We start from the raw sequence: 19,635 nt of genomic DNA on the forward strand, positions 1-19,635 counted from the left end.
AGTATTTTTCTTCTTCTTCCTACTAAAACTGGTTATGTTTGCGTGTCCTTCAATTGCCACCTCTGTGCCCAGCAAGATACCTGCATCTCTTAACTAGAAGGAAACCACAATTTTTTTTGACACTGTGAGTCCAATTCCAAAAGAAAATCACTCAATAGGTGGGAAACTGTCTTGATCCCTGGAATCAGCATCAAAACATAAATGATTTGCCCTTCTTAGTGACAAACACATTGGTAAGGATATGTCTGCCAGAAAATTGTATTAGGTTACATTCCGACAATGAGTTTTTGGTCAGTTTTTACACTGTGTATTTTCGATAAAATGCAATTAACCTATTTTACTGCAGCATAAAAAAGTCACCAAAAACTCGTTGTGGGAATGTAGCCTTAGGATATATTCACATGTTGCGGAAAATGGGTTACAAATCAGCAAACAGCATCAGCATGTTACTTGTGGATTTCATTGTGGATTTGTCTGCAGATTTCACCCATTCCTTGTATTTAGCATTGAGTAGGGTGAAAACTGCAATACAATTCTGAATAATAATCAGCATCCTGTAGATGTGAAATCCGCACTACACTTTTCTATTTTTGTGCCGATTTTATTTCCGCAACATGTGACTGTGATTTTGACAAATATATATATATATGTGTGATTTTTACAAGCCCATCTACTTGTATTGTACTTTAAATTGCTGCTTACTGCAATTCTGCGACAAATCCACGACGTGTGAACTTGGTCTTACAGTGTCCTCATTAAATCATACCTTTCTGTAGGCAAATGATTTCTCCTAAATAGGTTTCTTTCCTATTTTGCCCACGTAGACAGGAAAACGATCTGATGCCAAAGTCATCTTTAACACATCTTTGGGAGTAGTCTTTGGAGTGAAGAAATATGCAGACGCCTTGTTACAGATAATCAAGGAGCGAGATATTCAGGTCAACTTTAAGCACAACCTTATTGAGGTGCGGGCAGACAAACAAGAAGCCATATTTGAGAACATTGATAAGCCAGGGGAGACCAAAGTGTTCCAGGTAAATAAGAAAAATTACAAAACTAACCAGACATCTAGGATTTATAAGCAGTTAAATACAACTTTTAAGGTCACCTGATTGTTCCCAACCAGTACTATGGCAGTATAGGTGCATATTTTGTTATCTGATAGAGGATCCTATGTAACATGCTAATGAGGCGGGACTAGTTCGGAGGTGCATCTCATCCTCTAGGCTAGTCATCTGTAGGATCTTCTCATCACGCCTCTCTGGGCCTCATTGACGGCCTCCATAAGGGTGCTACCAACCATAGCCATGATGTCAATCATGTTCAGGGAGGCGTGATTATAAGATCCCCACTGGACTAGTCCTGCTTCATTAGCATTTGTCAGGCTAAAGATTAAAAGTTTATTCCGCAAACACTGCAGCGTTAGTACGTTACTTAAACGTCCTTATTGGATTAGTGAAATCAGCACTCATACCATTATGGTAGTGCTTGGGGACAGTCAGGGGACTGACATGTTCCCTTTAATAATAATAATAATAATAATACTATATAAAAACATTGAAAATACAAACTATAATTCTAACAAAATAAAGAGACCTTCCTCACTGAACTGGAATAATCAGTGGTCACCTTAGCCTAGCTTTGTGAGCCCATGGCCGTTATTTCCCTTTTGGTGCCGCTTGTACATTTCAGAAATGAGACCTGTCCAGTATATCCATGCTCATGGCTCTTAGAAATAATTTCTTCATTATGGGAACTTCCAAGTTCTGAGTGAAAGGTCTCCTTCCCAACTTCAGCTGGGCTTCCCTTTTTATAATAAATTCTTGAACATAACCCAGTGACGCTCATTTTTATTACCTCAGTTTTTGAGGACTTGATTATTAATTTTTATGACTCAAGTCCAATTCCAAATATTTAAGATGTACCAAGAATTTTTTTGTTGTTGTTTTGGCATTAATACATTTACCTTTTACTCTATGCATGGAGCGAGATGAGACTGACTTGTATTCTTGCAGTATGAAATGCTTCACGTGACTCCTCCTATGGGACCACCAGATGTGCTTGTGAACAGTGCCGTGGGTGATGCAGCTGGCTGGGTGGATGTAGACAAGGACACCCTACAACATAAGAAGTACCCCAATGTTTTTGGAATTGGAGATTGTACAAACCTTCCAACATCAAAAACAGCAGCTGCTTTAGGTAAGAAAATTCTGCTTTCTACTGTTACTTGGTCAGTTTTGACTCTAGCTATCCTTCCTTGGGTCACATATTTGCTATTGAGCAATGATTGGGAACATGTAGGTATCTTTCTAAATACTTGGTTAAAGCCACAATTCTCTGCTGCTCAAATATTCCAGTTTCTAGGCTACTTGATGCAGAACTCTGGGCTCCCCTTTTTAGGCAATGGCCCCACTGTCAGTATTTGGTCAGTATTCGGTCAGTATTTTTTCTCAGGAGTGGGAGCCAAAACCAGGAGTGGGTGATAAATGCAGAATTGGTGACTTGTTTCTATTATACCTTTTCTCTGATTGTTCCTCACCTGCTTTGTCTCCTACTCCTGAGAAAAAATACTAAATACTGACCAGATACTGATAGTGGGACCGTGGCCTTACACTAAGGCTCATTTTACTCAGTTACCTCCTTTATAGTGTAAAAAAAAAATGTTTTACTTTACTATCATAATGTTCTTACTGAAAAGGAAATTGTCTCAATGTTCACTGACTAGTGAAGACACAAAGCTGCAGTGCAAAGCATGAGGGAGAACTGGAAAAGTAGTCAGAGCCCCTCATAAGAGAAGATGCACCATCAGGACTTTTCTCACCTTTGACTCGGCAAAAACTCTTACTGTAGCTCTTATTCATTCCCGTCTGGACTACTGCAACTCTCTACTTATCGGGCTCCCTCTTACTAAACTCTCCCCTCTCCAATCCGTCCTGAACGCAGCAGCCTGGATCATATTCCTCGCCAACCGCTACACCGATGACTCTTCCCTGTGCCAGTCATTGCATTGGTTACCCATCCAATATAGAGTTCAATTTAAACTTATCACGCTTACCCACAAAGCGCTCCATGCTTCAGTACCCCCCTACATCTCCTCCCTTGTCTCAGTCTACCACCCTACACGTGCCCTCCGTTCTTAAAACTAAAATCCTCCATAATCCGAACTTCCCACTCCCATCTCCAAGATTTCTTGCGTGCTGCGCCAATTCTTTGGAATGCACTACCCAGGACAGTTCGATTAATTCCCAATACCCACAGTTTCAAGCGGACCCTAAAAACCCATTTCTTTAGACTGGCGTATCGCCTCCACACACTATCTGTCCATCCCAGTTGTCCGTCCCAGTTTTCCCCCATATTAAATTCTTCTTCAATTTCAGGTTCATACCAACCATGCACATAATAGCCTCGGTCAGGACTGCACACATACTGGCAGGCGACCAGTCAATGTATTATTTATCCTATTTAGTATATCAAGGCTGCATTATACAATATATGTTCATTCTACCTTTTGTGTCTCCCCCATTTCCTCATAGACTGTAAGCTTGCGAGCAGGGCCCTCACTCCTTTTGATATGAGATATGTTTATTCTGTATTGTTTGTATAAGTCCCCCTAAAATTTGTAAAGTGCTGCGGAATATGTTGGCGCTATAAAAATAAAAATTATTATTATTCAGTTTCTCTACAACTGAAGGGCTCATTCATGGACACATTAATTTCCATTGTATATTCATACATCTCTCGTCATTGCAGACCGACATTCTGCAAAAGATAAAAACAGACATTGTGATCCAATTTACAGATCACAGTTAACCATTCAAGTAAAAAACAACACATAGGACTTGGATGCTGTGTTGTCCGTGTTTCACTGAATAATTATAATATACACATATATATATATGTGTGTGTGTGTGTGTGTATATATGTATGTATATATGTGTGTGTATAGATAGATAGATAGATATGAGAAAAATTGATGACATGGATTGTAAAATCTGACACCTGGACCGAAAATGGATCCAGTTGGGGAAAAGAAGTGGTACTTTTTATGTACGAGAAAGAAACGAATGTGTTCATCCTAATCCCGCCGTATACGTTAAACAAAAGACGCTGCCAAAATAGGCAAGTTCAGTCCACTTTATTCTATCAGGCATTTTCTGACTGATGATTTTGAGAAAGAGAAGGATCAGGCACTTCTAGCTCAACATGCCTGATATTTTTAATTTCCCTGGAAATAAAAGCTAGAATAATTATCTTTTAATGGCCACAGTGTGAATGTGCTCTTATACTGGGCCAGCAGACCTGTTAGTATTTCAGTTCTCCCTGGGAATAAGCCACTTTCAGGGGGGTCTGGCTGCGACTCACTCTCATCTCCACATACAGAACCGTGGAAAATTTTAATAAGCCGTAAATTGCAAAATTGTTTCTATTAATTTGCAAGCATTATCCGACATGACCCAGTTATTACGATGGGAATAACCCTTTAATAGTATAATATAAATTAACCTTGTCCTAGAAAAATGCCCTTGTAATGTTTGCTTACAGAACAATGAATCATTCATCACATTAGTAGAAGCTTTACATGTTATGTAACTGACTGTTTCGGCTTGTCATCAGCTTCTTTGCTTTTTGTTTGATAACACTTAATTATCCCAAATGAAATAGATGTTGTACTTGTCTTAACTACTTCACAACCATCATGTTATTTCTCAGAAGACGAGGATGAGCCGAGGCCTGAGGATGCGGCGCGCTGCCACTTCCCGAGTAATCTCGCTTATCTGCGCCCTGCATGCACAAATTACATGACTGATAAGACGCTGACTCTTTTTTTTTTATACGTGGCCTTTCTACGAATAGTGGCGAGTTTATAAATGGACGTTTTTAGCACTTTATTAATATAGATTAAATATTGAATTTTATGGCATTTCAAACAATACTTTGTTTCATTTGATTTTTTTTCTCTCCTTTTACTAATACTTGTATTAATACGTATGTAGTTTACAGACCGGATCCTAAGTGCTGCATTAATGTCACATTTGAGCACAGATCCAGCTAGTATCTCTATCTGTTCCCTGTACAATGGGTGTTTTGTATTTCTTAGTGGTTACTTGTAAAGGTCATATAAGGTTACTGAATGTTGACCTCCGTTAGCCCCTTAATGCCCAACACAAAGTTTCTTTCTTAGAAGATAAAGTTCACAGGTCGTACTGTTCTTTTTTACAGTTTACGATTAGTTATTTGGCCCCGTCCTCAGGTTCTGGGTTAGCAACAACTAAAATTTCCTAATATAATGTAATTCCTATAAGAGACATGGTAAATCACCCCTCAATGTTTTTAGGTAGATTTCCTAAAAAGTTTAAGGGGTAACGTTTCTCCTTGTGGAGAGTGACATAGCGGCTCTGGCATGCCAAGGTAAGGAGGCTTATTTGCCGTGCAATGCTCCTCTGAGAAATTTAATATACAAATTGCCTCTTCATTTAGGAACAAAAATTAGAACCTTTCAGCAATCTGGAAAATTTTTTAAGCATAAAAGCTAAATATATTACAGTGCTAGCCAAAAGTATTGGCACCCCTGCAATTCTGTCAGATAATACTCAGTTTCTTCCTGAAAATGATTGCAATCACAAATTCTTTGGTATTATTATCTTCATTTAATTTGCTTGCAAGGAAAAAACACAAAAGAGAATGAAGCAAAAATCAAATCATTGATCATTTCACACAAAACTCCAAAAATGGGCCGGACAAAAGTATTGGCACCCTCAGCCTAATACTTGGTTGCACAACCTTTAGCCAAAATAACTGCGAACAACCGCTTCCGGTAACCATCAATGAGTTTCTTACAATGCTCTGCTGGAATTGTAGACCATTCTTCTTTGGCAAACTGCTCCAGGTCCCTGATATTTGAAGGGTGCCTTCTCCAAACTGCCATTTTGAGATCTCTCCACAGGTGTTCTATAGGATTCAGGTCAGGACTCATTGCTGGCCACCTTAGAAGCCTCCAGTGCTTTCTCTCAAACCATTTTATAGTGTTTTGGAAGTGTGTTTTGGGTCATTGTCCTGCTGAAAGACCCATGACGTCTGAGGGAGACCCAGCTTTCTCACACTGGGCCCTACATTATGCTGCAAAATTTGTTGGTAGTCTTCAGACTTCATAATGCCATGCACACGGTCAAGCAGTCCAGTGCCAGAGGCAGCAAAGCAACCCCAAAACATCAAGAAACCTCCGCCATGTTTGACTGTAGGGACCGTGTTCTTTTCTTTGAATGCCTCTTTTTTTTTCCTGTATACTCTATGTTGATGCTTTTTCCCAAAAAGCTCTACTTTTGTCTCATCTGACCAGAGAACATTCTTTCAAAACGTTTTAGGCTTTCTCAGGTAAGTTTTGGCAAACTCCAGCCTGCCTTTTTTATGTCTCGGGGTAAGAAGTGGGGTCTTCTTGTTTATCTTACCATACAGTCCCTTTTCATTCAGACGCCGACGAATAGTACGGGTTGACACTGTTGTACCCTCGGACTGCAGGGCAGCTTGAACTTGTTTGGATGTTAGTCGAGGTTCTTTATCCACCATCCATACAATCTTGTGTTGAAATCTCTCGTCAATTTTTCTTTTCCGTCCACATCTAGGGAGGTTAGCCACAGTGCCATGGGCTTTAAACTTCTTGATGACACTGCGCACGGAAGACACAGGAACATTCAGGTCTTTGGAGATGGACTTGTAGCCTTGAGATTGCTCATGCTTCCTCACAATTTGGTTTCTCAAGTCCTCAGACAGTTCTTTGGTCTTCTTTCTTTTCTCCATGCTCAATGTGGTACACACAAGGACACAGGACAGTGGTTGAGTCAACTTTAATCCATGTTAACTGGCTGCAAGTGTGATCTAGTTAATGCCAACACCTGTTAGGTGCCACAGGTAAGTTACAGGTGCTGTTAATTACACGAATTAGAGAAGCATCACATGATTTTTCAAAGGGTGCCAATACTTTTGTCCACCCCCTTTTTTAGGTTTGGTGTGGAATTATATCCAATTTGACTTTAGGACAATTCTTTTTGTGTTTTTTTCATTGAACACAAATTAAATGAAGATAATAATACCAAAGAATTTGTGATTGCAATCATTTTCAGGAAGAAACTGAGTATTATCTGACAGAATTGCAGGGGTGCCAATACTTTTGGCCAGCACTGTATGCGGTAATAATCAGCTCAAGACAAGGGAACGTCACCTGCAGCATGATAGTGGACTCTAAATGGTTAATCCAAAGGGGTAGCACATCAGGAATGTAATAGATATGTGAGGTCTTAAAGGGGTTATCACGAATTAGAAAAACATGTCCGCTTTCATCCAAGAACAGCTCCGCACCTTTCCACCCGTTGTGTGTAACATTACGACTCAGCCCCAGTCACGTCAATGGAGATGAGCTACAGTGTCACATATAACCCATGGACAGGAGTATCCAGATTTCTTTTAAAGAAAGCAGCAATGTTTTCCTAATCATCTAATCATATACAATACCCTTTTAAAGGGGTTGTCCAGTGAAAGTAATTCATCACCTATCCAGAGGATAGGTCATAACTAATTGATCTGATCAGTGGGGGTCCGACCACTGAGACCCACACCAATTGGCAGAACGGGGTATTTTTTATCTTTACAATGGAGCAGCAATGAACATTCTCAACTATTGCTCCATTCATTCTCCATGGGGCTGCAGAGCGCTGCACTCTTGTATTTTCTAGCAGCCCCATAGAAAGTGAATGGCGCTGCAGTCGGGCATCCAGGCGACCAACCCATTTTGTAATGGGGATAGAAATTCCCTGTTCTGACCATCAATGTGGGTCTCAGTGGTTAGACCCCAATAATCAATAAGTTATCACCGGAAAATCATTTAAGTTTGCCTGAACTTTTAAATGTGGACCTGACTGTATAACAATCAATGCACAAAGCCGAATTTGGCGCCATTTACACGGAGAAAAAATAAATATGTAGATCACAGATGTACCTTTGAAAGTAGACAGGCCTACAGGAATGCTGTGTGAACATGGTACACCGGAACCTCTCACATAAATCCCTGTGTATTGTGCAGTCCATGTGCTTGCAGGTCTAACAAACCATTTTTTTCCATTTGCAGCGGCCCAGTCAGCAGTCCTGGATAAAACCATTTCTTTGGTGATGAAAGGCAAAAATTCATCAGCCAAGGTTTGTAATGTTCCATATAGTTACACTACAGCTTGTAATACAAATTAGATTGTAAGCTCCTTTAGCCAACTGTTACTGTTTGAGTACCCCATAAACATGCATGCATTATAATCTCCCCAGAGAATAAAAGGATCGGGCATGTTAAATCCAACATGTTCCATCCTTTTGCTTGGAGATTTGCCATCAAGTAAGAGCTGGCACAGCTGCATGCATGTTAGATCGTTCACCAGTCCCTCCAGAATAGGCAGGTTCAGCCAACAAGAATCTACTGTACATGGCCAACTTTATAATCAAGTGATAGTATTGTTTTTCTATCATTATGTAAAGTGTCTTGTATGGAACAAGTCTGATAGGATCTTCCAGTTACAAAGTTATTAGAAGTCCATTGTTTTAGATCAGTGGAGTCACATTACATAAGAAAATCCTTTAGAGATCTTTCTACCAAAGGGAGTAATGTTTCCATTGCTTGCAGTATGATGGATATACCTCATGTCCATTGGTAACTGGCTACCGAAAAGTGATTTTGGCAGAATTTGACTACAATGCTCAACCCTTGGAGACATTTCCTATTGATCAGGGTAAAGAGAGAAGAACCATGTACCATATGAAGGCTGACATGATGCCATTCCTGTACTGGAACATGCTGCTCAAGTAAGTGATTGCCTTAGTTTTTAATTATAGAACATATCTCTCTTTTAAATAAGCATACATCGTGTGTGTGTGTGTGTGTGTGTGTGTGTGTGTGTGTGTGTGTGTGTGTATATATTACAGCACAGACCAAAAGTTTGGACACACCTTCTCATTTAAAGATTTTTCTGTATTTTCATGACTATGAAAATTGTACATTCACACTGAAGACATCAAAACTATGAATTCACACATGTGGAATTATATACTTAACAAAAAAGTGTGAAACAACTGGAAATATGTCTTATATTCTAGGTTCTTCAAAGTAGCCACCTTTTGCTTTGATGACTGTTTGATGACTGCTTTGCACACTACTACCTCTTGAAGCTCATCAAGAAAATGCCAAGAGTGTGCAAAGCTGTCATCAAAGCAAAAGGTGGCTACTTTGAAGAACCTAGAATATAAGACATATTTTCAGTTGTTTCACACTTTTTTGTTAAGTATATAATTCCACATGTGAAACAAGTCAAAATGAGGCTCAGTATTGTGTGGCCTCCACGTGCCTGTATGACCTCCCTACAACACCTGGGCATGCTCCTAATGAGGTTGCGGATGGTCTCCAGGCGTTGTAGGGAGGTCACACAGGCACGTGGAGGCCACACACAATACTGAGCCTCATTGTGACTTGTTTTAAGGACATTACATCAAAGTTGGATCAGCCCATAGTGTGTTTTTCCACTTTAATTTTGGGGGTGACTCCAACACCCAGCCTCCATTGGTTAATACATTTCACTTCCATTGATGATTTTTGTGTGATTTTGTTGTCAGCACATTCAACTTTGTACAGAACAAAGTATTCAATGAGAATATTTCATTCATTCAGATCTAGGATGTGTTATTTGAGTGTTCCCTTTATTTTTTTGAGCAGTGTGTATATATATATATGTATATATATGTATATATATATATATATATATATATATATATATATATATATATATATATATATATATATATATATATATATATATATATATATATATATATATATATATACATATATACATACATACAGTGGCCAAAAGTATTGGCACCCCTGCAATTCTGTCAGATAATACTCAGTTTCTTCCTGAAAATGATTGCAATCACAAATTCTTTTGTATTATTGTCTTCAATGAAAAAACACAAAAAGAATTGTCCTAAAGCCAAATTGGATACAATTCCACACAAACCTAAAAAAGGGGGTGGACAAAAGTATTGGCACTGTTTGAAAAATCATGTGATGCTTCTCTAATTCATGTAATTAACAGCACCTGTAACTTACCTGTGGCACCTAACAGGTGTAGGCAATAACTAAATCACACTTGCAGCCAGTTATCATGGATTAAAGTTGACTCAACCTCTGTCGTGTGTCCTTGTGTGTACCACATTGAGCATGGAGAAAAGAAAGAAGACCAAAGAACTGTCTGAGGACTTGAGAAACCAAATTGTGAGGAAGCATGAGCAATCTCAAGGCTACAAGTCCATCTCCAAAGACCTGAATGTTCCTGTGTCTTCCGTGCGCAGTGTCATCAAGAAGTTTAAAGCCCATGGCACTGTGGCTAACCTCCCTAGATGTGGACGGAAAATAAAAATTGACGAGAGATTTCAATGCAAGATTGTGCGGATGGTGGATAAAGAACCTCGACTAACATCCAAACAAGTTCAAGCTGCCCTGCAGTCCGAGGGTACAACAGTGTCAACCCGTACTATCCGTCGGCGTCTGAATGAAAAGTGACTGTATGGTAGGATACCCAGGAAGACCCCACTTCTTACCCCAAGACAGAAAAAAGCCAGGCTGGAGTTTGCCAAAACTTACCTGAGAAAGCCTAAAACGTTTTGGAAGAATGTTCTCTGGTCAGATGAGACAAAAGTAGAGCTTTTTGGGAAAAATCATCAACATAGAGTGTACAGGAAAAAAAAAGAGGCATTCAAAGAAAAGAACACGGTCCCTACAGTCAAACATGGCGGAGGTTCCCTGATGTTTTGGGGTTGCTTTGCTGCCTCTGGCACTGGACTGCTTGACTGTGTGCATGGTATTATGAAGTCTGAAGACTACCAACAAATTTTGCAGCATAATGTAGGGCCCAGTGTGAGAAAGCTGGGTCTCCCTCAGAGGTCATGGGTCTTCCAGCAGGACAATGACCCAAAACACACTTCCAAGAGCACTATAAAATGGTTTGAGAGAAAGCACTGGAGACTTCTAAGGTGGCCAGCAATGAGTCCAGACCTGAATCCCATAGAACACCTGTGGAGAGATCTCAAAATGGCAGTTTGAAGAAGGCACCCTTCAAATATCAGGGACCTGGAGCAGTTAGCCAAAGAAGAATGGTCTACAATTCCAGCAGAGCATTGTAAGAAACTCATTGATGGTTACCGGAAGCGGTTGTTCGCAGTTATTTTAGCTAAAGGTTGTGCAACCAAGTATTAGGCTGAGGGTGCCAATACTTTTGTCTGGCCCATTTTTTGGAGTTGTGTGTGAAATGATCAATGATTTGATTTTTGCTTCATTCTCTTTTGTGTTTTTTCCTTGCAAGCAAATTAAATGAAGATAATAAGACCAAAGAATTTGTGATTGCAATCATTTTCAGGAAGAAACTGAGTATTATCTGACAGAATTGCAGGGGTGCCAATACTTTTGGCCACCACTGTATGTGTGAATATATATATATATATATATATATATATATATATATATATATATATATATATATATATATATATATATATATATATATACAGTACAGACCAAAAGTTTGGACACACTTTCTCATTTAAAGATTTTTCTGTATTTTCATGACTTTGAAAATTGTACATTCACACTGAAGGCATCAAAACTATGAATTAACACATGTGGAATTATATACTTAACAAAAAAGTGTGAAAGAACTGAAAATATGTCTTATATTCTAGGTTCTTCAAAGTAGCCACCTTTTGCTTTGATGACTGCTTTGCACACTCTTGGCATTCTCTTGATGAGCTTCAAGAGGTAGTCACCGGAAATGGTTTTCACTTCACGGATGTGCCCTGTCAGGTTTAATAAATGGGATTTCTTGCCTTATAAATGGGGTTGGGACCATCAGTTGTGTTGTGCAGAAGTCAGGTGGATACACAGCTGATAGTCCTACTGAATAGGCTGTTAGCTGCTTTTTTCTTGCCATAATACAAATTCTAAGTAAAGAAAAACGAGTGGCCATCATTACTTTAAGAAATGAAGGTCAGTCAGTCCAAAAAATTGGGCAAACTTTGAATGTGTCCCCAAGTGCAGTTGCAAAAACCATCAAGCGCTACAAAGAAACTTGCTCACATGAGGACCGCCCCAGGAAAGGAAGACCAAGAGTCACCTCTGCTTCTGAGGATAAGTTTATCCGAGTCACCAGCCTCAGAATTCACAGGTTAACAGCAGCTCAGATTAGAGACCAGGTCAATGCCACACAGAGTTCTAGCTGCAGAAAAATCTCTACAACAACTGTTAAGAGGAGACTTTGTGCAGCTGGCCTTCATGGTAAAATAGCTGCTAGGAAACCACTGCGAAGGACAGGCAACAAGCAGAAGAGACTTGTTTGGGCTAAAGAACACAAGGAATGGACATTAGACCAGTGGAAATATGTGCTTTGGTCTGATGAGTCCAAATTTGAGATCTTTGGTTCCAACCACCGTGTCTTTGTGCGACGCAGAAAAGGTGAACGGATGGACTCTATATGCCTGGTTCCCACCGTGAAGCATGGAGGAGGAGGTGTGATGGTGTGGGGGTGCTTTGCTGGTGACACTGTTGGGGATTTATTCAAAATTGAAGGCATACTGAACCAGCATGGCTACCACAGCATCTTGCAGCGGCATGCTATTCCATCCGGTTTGTGTTTAGTTGGACCATCATTTATTTTTCAACAGGACAATGACCCCAAACACACCTCCGGGCTGTGCAAGAGCTATTTGACTAAGAAGGAGAGTGATGGGGTGCTACGCCAGATGACCTGGCCTCCACAGTCACCAGACCTGAACCCAATCGAGATGGTTTGGGGTGAGCTGGACCGCAGAGTGAAAGCAAAAGGGCCAACAAGTGCTAAGCATCTCTGGGAACTCCTTCAAGATTGTTGGAAGACCATTTCCGGTGACTACCTCTTGAAGCTCATCAAGAGAATGCCAAGAGTGTGCAAAGCAGTCATCAAAGTAAAAGGTGGCTACTTTGAAGAACCTAGAATATAAGACATATTTTCAGTTGTTTCACACTTTTTTGTTAAGTATATAATTCCACATGTGTTAATTCATAGTTTTGATGCCTTCAGAGTGAATGTACAATTTTCATAGTCATGAAAATACAGAAAAATCTTTAAATGAGAAGGTGTCCAAACTTTTGATCTGTAGTATGTATGTATGTATATATATATATATATATATATATATATATATATATATATATATATATAATGTGTGTGTGTGTATGTATGTATGTATATATGTGTGTGTGTGTGTGTGTGTGTATATATATATATATATATATATATATATATATATATATATATATATATATATATATATATATATATATATATATATATATATATATATATATATAATGAACAAGGCAAAGAAAAATGCAAAATAAGCCCTGTTATGACCAATGAAACTAATAATTTACTGTAAAGTGCATTGGCAAACTGCTAATCAGAGAATATATTCTGTGGAGACATTAAAGGGAACCTGTCACCAGTCTCTCACAATATAAAGTACCATCTTTAAGGCTTATTTTACAGCAGTATAGTAAGCTGTATAAGTCCCCAATCGCCTCTGCATAGCACAGATATGCCATTTATTATACCCCTATACAATGTGGCCTGGTCTGATGGGCATTTCTGGTCTTGATCCGGCGCCTCTTCTCTCATCTCAATCGCCATCCTCTTTCCCTACTTCATATGGATGACGCGCCCTACATCATCCACAGTGTCTCCAATCACTCTCCTATGCACTTCAGTCTGACCTGCTGAAGCCAAAGTAATATAGTGCACATTTAGCGTAATGCGCCGGCCTTACTTACGAATCTTCGGCGCTCTTTGGCCTCTCCTGGCGCATGCACATTACAGTGCTTTACTCTGCACAGAAGCGGGATTGGCAGACACTGTGTGGATGATGTAGGACACGTTATCCATATGAAGCAAGCAGATGGGATTGAGGTCATACAGTATTCTAGTAAGCTGTATGCTAGAGAGTCCTTAAAGATGGTGGCTGTGCTTTATATTGGTAAAAGCTGGTGACCGCTTCCCTTTCAAGGAGTTTTCTGCTTTTGGAAAACCTATCCTCCAGAGCAGTTTGTTTTAAACTAACAAACTCTGTTCAATACACCCTCTTTGGGTCCAGCGCTGAGTCTGTGCCACTGCTCCCAGTTTTTGTTATTGTTTGCAGCGCTGAAGTCACGTCATCAACGCTGCAGCCAATAAGTGAGCTGTAGTGGCTCGAGTCGTGAACTTGAGCAGAGCTGCTGCTACAAGTAACAGACTATAAGAGTGAAATGGAAAAACCCCTTTAAGCTGGCAATGAAGGATGATTTTAGCTCTGAGGCCAGCAGAATGAAAATGCAGCTTTAAGTTCTAATAATGTAAATCAAAATTAGAACAAAAGTAAAGTTTGGCTCTGGATATGAGGATACGGTGATTGAGAAATGCAGCACATAGAATTTTGTAGCAACATTTCTCATTCTAAAATAATTATATAGCAAAAGTTTTTGTCAATTATTTCCAGAAGTCACTTTTCTTTAAAAAAAAATTCCTTTTCTTTACAGGGGATATTGGGGCGGTCCAGCTCCTATAAGAAAAATAATGCACCTTGGCTTTAAGTAGAGATGTTACAAAATACACAGCCATCGCTCCTGCAGCACCAGCTCGCATTGCCACGTCCAGTATGAGAAGTGATGGAAGGCTGTGTTTACACCGACCTGCACAGGGAAAAATGTTTTAATACTATGACCATGCAAAACCTCATATTTCAGATCAAAGTAGCCGATTTTTATTTTCTACAGGTTGTATTCCTCTTCTCGAACAACTATGTATTTTGTTATATGAATTTTTTTTAACAAATAAAATCTATAAGATCAGTGTTTCCAAAAAAATTCAGTCACTTAAGGATCTTGGTTTGGAAATCACCAGTCACCATTAAAACTTTTTCTTTCCAAGTCTGACCTGACATCACCCGGGCATTTGAGGTCATCATTAGCGTTCCCAACATGTTCCAGTTCATGATTGTACATATGGTATTTTCTTACACGACACGTTACCAGCTCAATTATGTAACATGGGTCTCTGGGGAGTCTGAACATCAGTCCCTCCCCCACCCCCCAGATATTTTAGCAGGAGCCATATACAGGTGCATCTCACTAAATTAGAATATCAAAAAAGTTAATTTATTTCAGTTCATCAATACAAAAAGTGAAACTCATATCATATAGAGTTATTACAACCAGAGTGATCTATTTCAAGTGTTTATTTCTGTTAATGTTGATGATTATGGCTTACAGCCAATGAAAACACAGAAGTCATTATCTCAGTAAATTGGAATAATTCACAAAAAACACACGTAAAGGCTTCCTAAGCTTTTAAAAGGGTCCATTAGTCTGTTTCAGTTGGCTCCACAATCATGGGGAAGACTGCTGACTTGACAGATGTCCAGAAGGCAGTCATTGACACACTCCACAAGGTCCCAGAGTTCCAATTTTCATTTGGAAATCAAGGTCCCAGAGTCTGGAGGAAGAGTGGAGAGGCCACAATCCAAGCTGCTTGAGGTCTAGTGTGAAGTTTCCACAATCAGTGATGGTTTGGGGAGCCATGTCATCTGCTGATGTAGGTCCACTGTGTTATCAAGACCAAAGTCAGCGCGGCCATCTACCAGGAAATTTTAGAGCACTTCTTGCTTCCCTCTGCCGACAAGCTTTTTGGAGATGGAAATGTCATTCTCCAGCAGGACTTGGCACCTGTCCACACTGCCAAAAGTACCAGTACCTGGTTTACAAACAGTATCACTGTGCTTGATTGGCCAGCAAACTCGTCTGACCTTAACCCCATAGAGAATCTATTGGGTATTGGCAAGAGGAAGATGAGAGACACCAGACCCAACAATGCAGACGAGCTGAAGGCTGCTATCAAAGCAACCTAGGCTTCCATAACACCTCAGCAGTGCCACAGGCTGATCGCCTCCATGCCACGCCACATTGATGCAGTAATTGATTCAAAAGGAGCCCCGACCAAGTATTGAGTGCATTACTGAACATACATTTCAGTAGGCCAACATTTCAGATTTTAAAAACATTTTTCAAGCTGTTATAAAGTATTTTAATTTACTGAGATAATCACTTTTGTGTTTTCATTGGCTGTAAGCCATAATCAACATGAACAGAAATAAACACTTGAAATAGATCACTCTATTTGTAATGACTCTATATAATATAGGAGTTTCACTTTTTGTATTGACTTACTGAAATAAAATAACTTTTTGATTGATATTCTAATTTAGTGAGATGCACCTGTATATGAGCCATGCTGTAAACCTGATGATAGAGATATATATACACTGCTCCAAAAAAATAAAGGGAACACTTAAATAACAAAATGTAACTCCAAGTCAATAACACTTCTGTGAAATCTACCTGTCCAGTTATGAAGCAATACTGATTGTGAATCAATTTCTCCTGCTGTTGTGAAAATGGAACAGACAACAGGTAGAAATGATAGGCAATAAGCAAGATACCCCCTATAAAGGAGTGGTTCTGCAGGTGGTGACCACAGACCATTTTTCTGTTCTCATCCTTTTTGGTTGTTGTTTTGATCATTTTGTCATTGCACTCACCCCTAGAGGTACAGTAGCATGAGATGATGTCTACAACCCACAGAAGTTGTTCAGGTAGTGCAGCTCATCCAGGATGGCACATCAATGTGAGCTGTGGCAATAAGGGTAGCTGTGTCTGTCAGCACCGTATCCAGCGCATGGAACAGTTATTGTACCAGGAGACAGGCCAGTACACCAGGACATGTGGAGGGGGCTGTAGGCAACAACCCATCATCAGGAGCGCTACATCCTCTTTGTGCAAGGAGGAATAGTGCCAGAGCCCTGCAAAATGACCTCCAGGAAGCCACTATAAGCCATGTGTCTGCTCAAACTGTCAGCAACAAACTCCATGAGGGTGGTATGAGGGCCCAACGTCCACAAGTGGGTACTGTGTTTACAGCCCAACACTGTGCAGGGCGATCAGCATTTGTCAGAGAACACCAAGCTTGGTAGAGTCCACATTGGCACCCAGTGCCCTTCACGGATGAGAGCAGGTTCACACTGAGCATGTGACAGTCTGGAGACGCTGTGGATAACGTTCTGCTGCCTGCAACATCCTTCAGTATGACCGTTTTGTCAGTGGGTCAGTAATGGTGTTGGGTGGAATTTCTGTGGAGGGCCACACAGCCCTCCATGTACTAGCCGGAGGTACCCTGACTGCCATTAGATACCGGGATGAAATCCTCAGACCCATTGTGAGATCATATGCAGGTGCAGTTGGCCCTGGGTTCCTCCTAATGCCGGACAATGCCAGACCTCATGTGGCTGGAGTGTGTCAGCAGTTCCTGCAAGATGAAGGCATTGAAGCTATGGACTGGCCCGCTCGTTCCCCAGACCTGAATCCGATTGAGCACATCTGGGACATCATGTCTCTCTCCATCCACCAACGTCATGTTGCACTACAGACTGTCCAGGAGTTGGCGGATGCTTTAGTCCAGGTCTGGGAGGAGATCCCACAGGAGACCATCCGCAACCTCATCAGCAGCATGCCCAGGCGTTGTAGGGAGGGTCATACAGGCAAGTGGAGGTCACACACAATACTAAGCATAATTTCCTTGTCTTGAGGCATTTCTACTGAGGTTGGATCAGCCTGTAATTTGATTTTACACTTTGATTTTGAGTATCATTCCAAATCCAGACCTCCAAGGGAAAATAATTTTGATTTACATAAATCATTTTTTATAGTTCTCAATGCATTCCACTATGTAATGAATTAAAGGTTTGCAACTGGAATATTTAATTCAGTGATATCTAGGATGTGGTATTTTAGTGTTCCCCTTATTATTTTAAGTAGTAAAATACATACGCTATAAACATGATGTATATGTGTGTGTATGTATTACTTAGTTTATCTATAGGAGATAAGCCAACTGTCTCCTTAAAGGAGCACTCCCATTAACATTTTTATTGTTTAAATGTGTGTATGTGCATGTAATGTGAGTATTAATGCCCTCACATACCACGGTTCGCTCTGGTATCCAGTGCCGTTCTTCTACTCTTCTTAGGGAGGTCACCATAAAAGAGACCTGCGGACTCATTCTACACTATGCAGAAGTCGGTGTTATAATGAGAGCCTATAGAGCTTTGTTCTGACGCTACATAAGAGTTACATTGTAATAGCCACTTCAGGGGCACGCAGTGTGAGCCGGAGAGTCTGCAGAGCGGTGACGTCACTGAGAAGAATGTCAGTTTTTTTCCCATCAGCACAGATGAAAAGTACCAATGTAAGTCCATGTAAAACACGTACAGCACATGGTTGGTATCCATGTGCCGTTCGTTTTTTAACATTGAAAGTATAGGAGAATCTTTGTAATTTATCCATCCGTGAAAAAAAACAAAACACTGATGGTTAAAATGGACCCACGGAGCAAACCCTGATGACACACTGATCCAAAACGGACCGCGGTACAAATTTTTAACATGTGAATGAGGCCTTGAAGGTCATAAAGAAAGAATGTCTTCATAGGAGAACAGGTATGATTCATTATTGTAGATGTTTTCACCTGGTTCATCACTTATGACTTTTCAGAAAGGTTGCAAAATTTGTCACAAGTGTACTCTAACCACCTTCCCTCTCGAAAGTGATTTTTTACTTTTCATAGAATTCATGAACCGTATGTGCAATTTTGATGAATCTGGCACAAAAATAATCAGCAAATTTAATTTAAAAAAAAAAGTGACTTAAATCCCAGAAATGATGTATCAGGTCCAATGTTTTTAAGGGCTAATGTGCACAACAAAGCTACATATATGGATACGAGACGATGGCAAGTGGAATGCCAATGGGCTCTTATTAGAAGGGGTTATACACCAGTGCCTATGAGTTTCCAAGCACAAATATCTCTAAAGTAAGCATGAAAAGTATAGAAAAACACCCATGTGAGCCTCCAAAGCCACCCGATCATACAATGTCAACTTAAAGTCTGCAGAACAGTGTCCATTTTAAGTTTTATTGAAAAATGCCCAAGATAATCAGTTCAAACAAGGCAGATATTCAAGTTTTTTTTCTTTTTTAACAGCAAAATGTAGAATGTGCAACATTGTTGGCATCAGTGAGAATGTGCTAGCATAGACAGAAGAACACCTGACAAAGGTCATTTTTAATGGCAAATCTCTATAGAAATAATATTGCCAATATATGACAATTTTGCCACGTTTTATATTTATAACATTGGATAACTTAGGCAGTTCACAGGTATTTTGAGGTGACTAAAGGAAAATTACTGCAAATTTGGTAACTTTGTCACTATAAATTAAACTTGAATGTACAGAGTTCAACAAATCATAATGATTCATATAGAGAAAAAAATAAAAATGGAGAACGATGAAAGAAAAAAAAACTCAAACTGCTTTAAAAGCACAATCATATATTTGGATTGGAATATAGATTAAAGTAAAACGGTTATGCCACACTGCTCTGATACATTATAGAGGAAGAGAAGCCAAGCAGTCTTGTATAGTTAAATGGAA

The 19,635-nt window shown here is 39.8% G+C and overlaps 1 protein-coding gene across 1 annotated transcript in view; it reads left to right on the forward strand.

The window, feature by feature from the left end:
* Positions 1-14,956, forward strand: part of SQOR (sulfide quinone oxidoreductase) — a 78,936-nt gene extending 63,980 nt beyond the window's left edge. Inside the window, exons 6-10 of the mRNA XM_073653089.1 lie at positions 825-1,034; positions 2,016-2,199; positions 8,120-8,187; positions 8,660-8,838; positions 14,630-14,956. Coding sequence (XP_073509190.1) covers positions 825-1,034; positions 2,016-2,199; positions 8,120-8,187; positions 8,660-8,838; positions 14,630-14,687 — 699 coding nt within the window. The 3' untranslated portion in view covers positions 14,688-14,956. The remainder of the gene's footprint in view (positions 1-824; positions 1,035-2,015; positions 2,200-8,119; positions 8,188-8,659; positions 8,839-14,629) is intronic.
* Positions 14,957-19,635: the final 4,679 nt, after the last annotated feature.

The sequence above is a fragment of the Phyllobates terribilis genome, unplaced genomic scaffold (assembly GCF_046119375.1).
Source record: "Phyllobates terribilis strain yellow unplaced genomic scaffold, ASM4611937v1 Scaffold_11__3_contigs__length_659146591, whole genome shotgun sequence".
Taxonomy (NCBI): Eukaryota; Metazoa; Chordata; class Amphibia; order Anura; family Dendrobatidae; genus Phyllobates; species Phyllobates terribilis.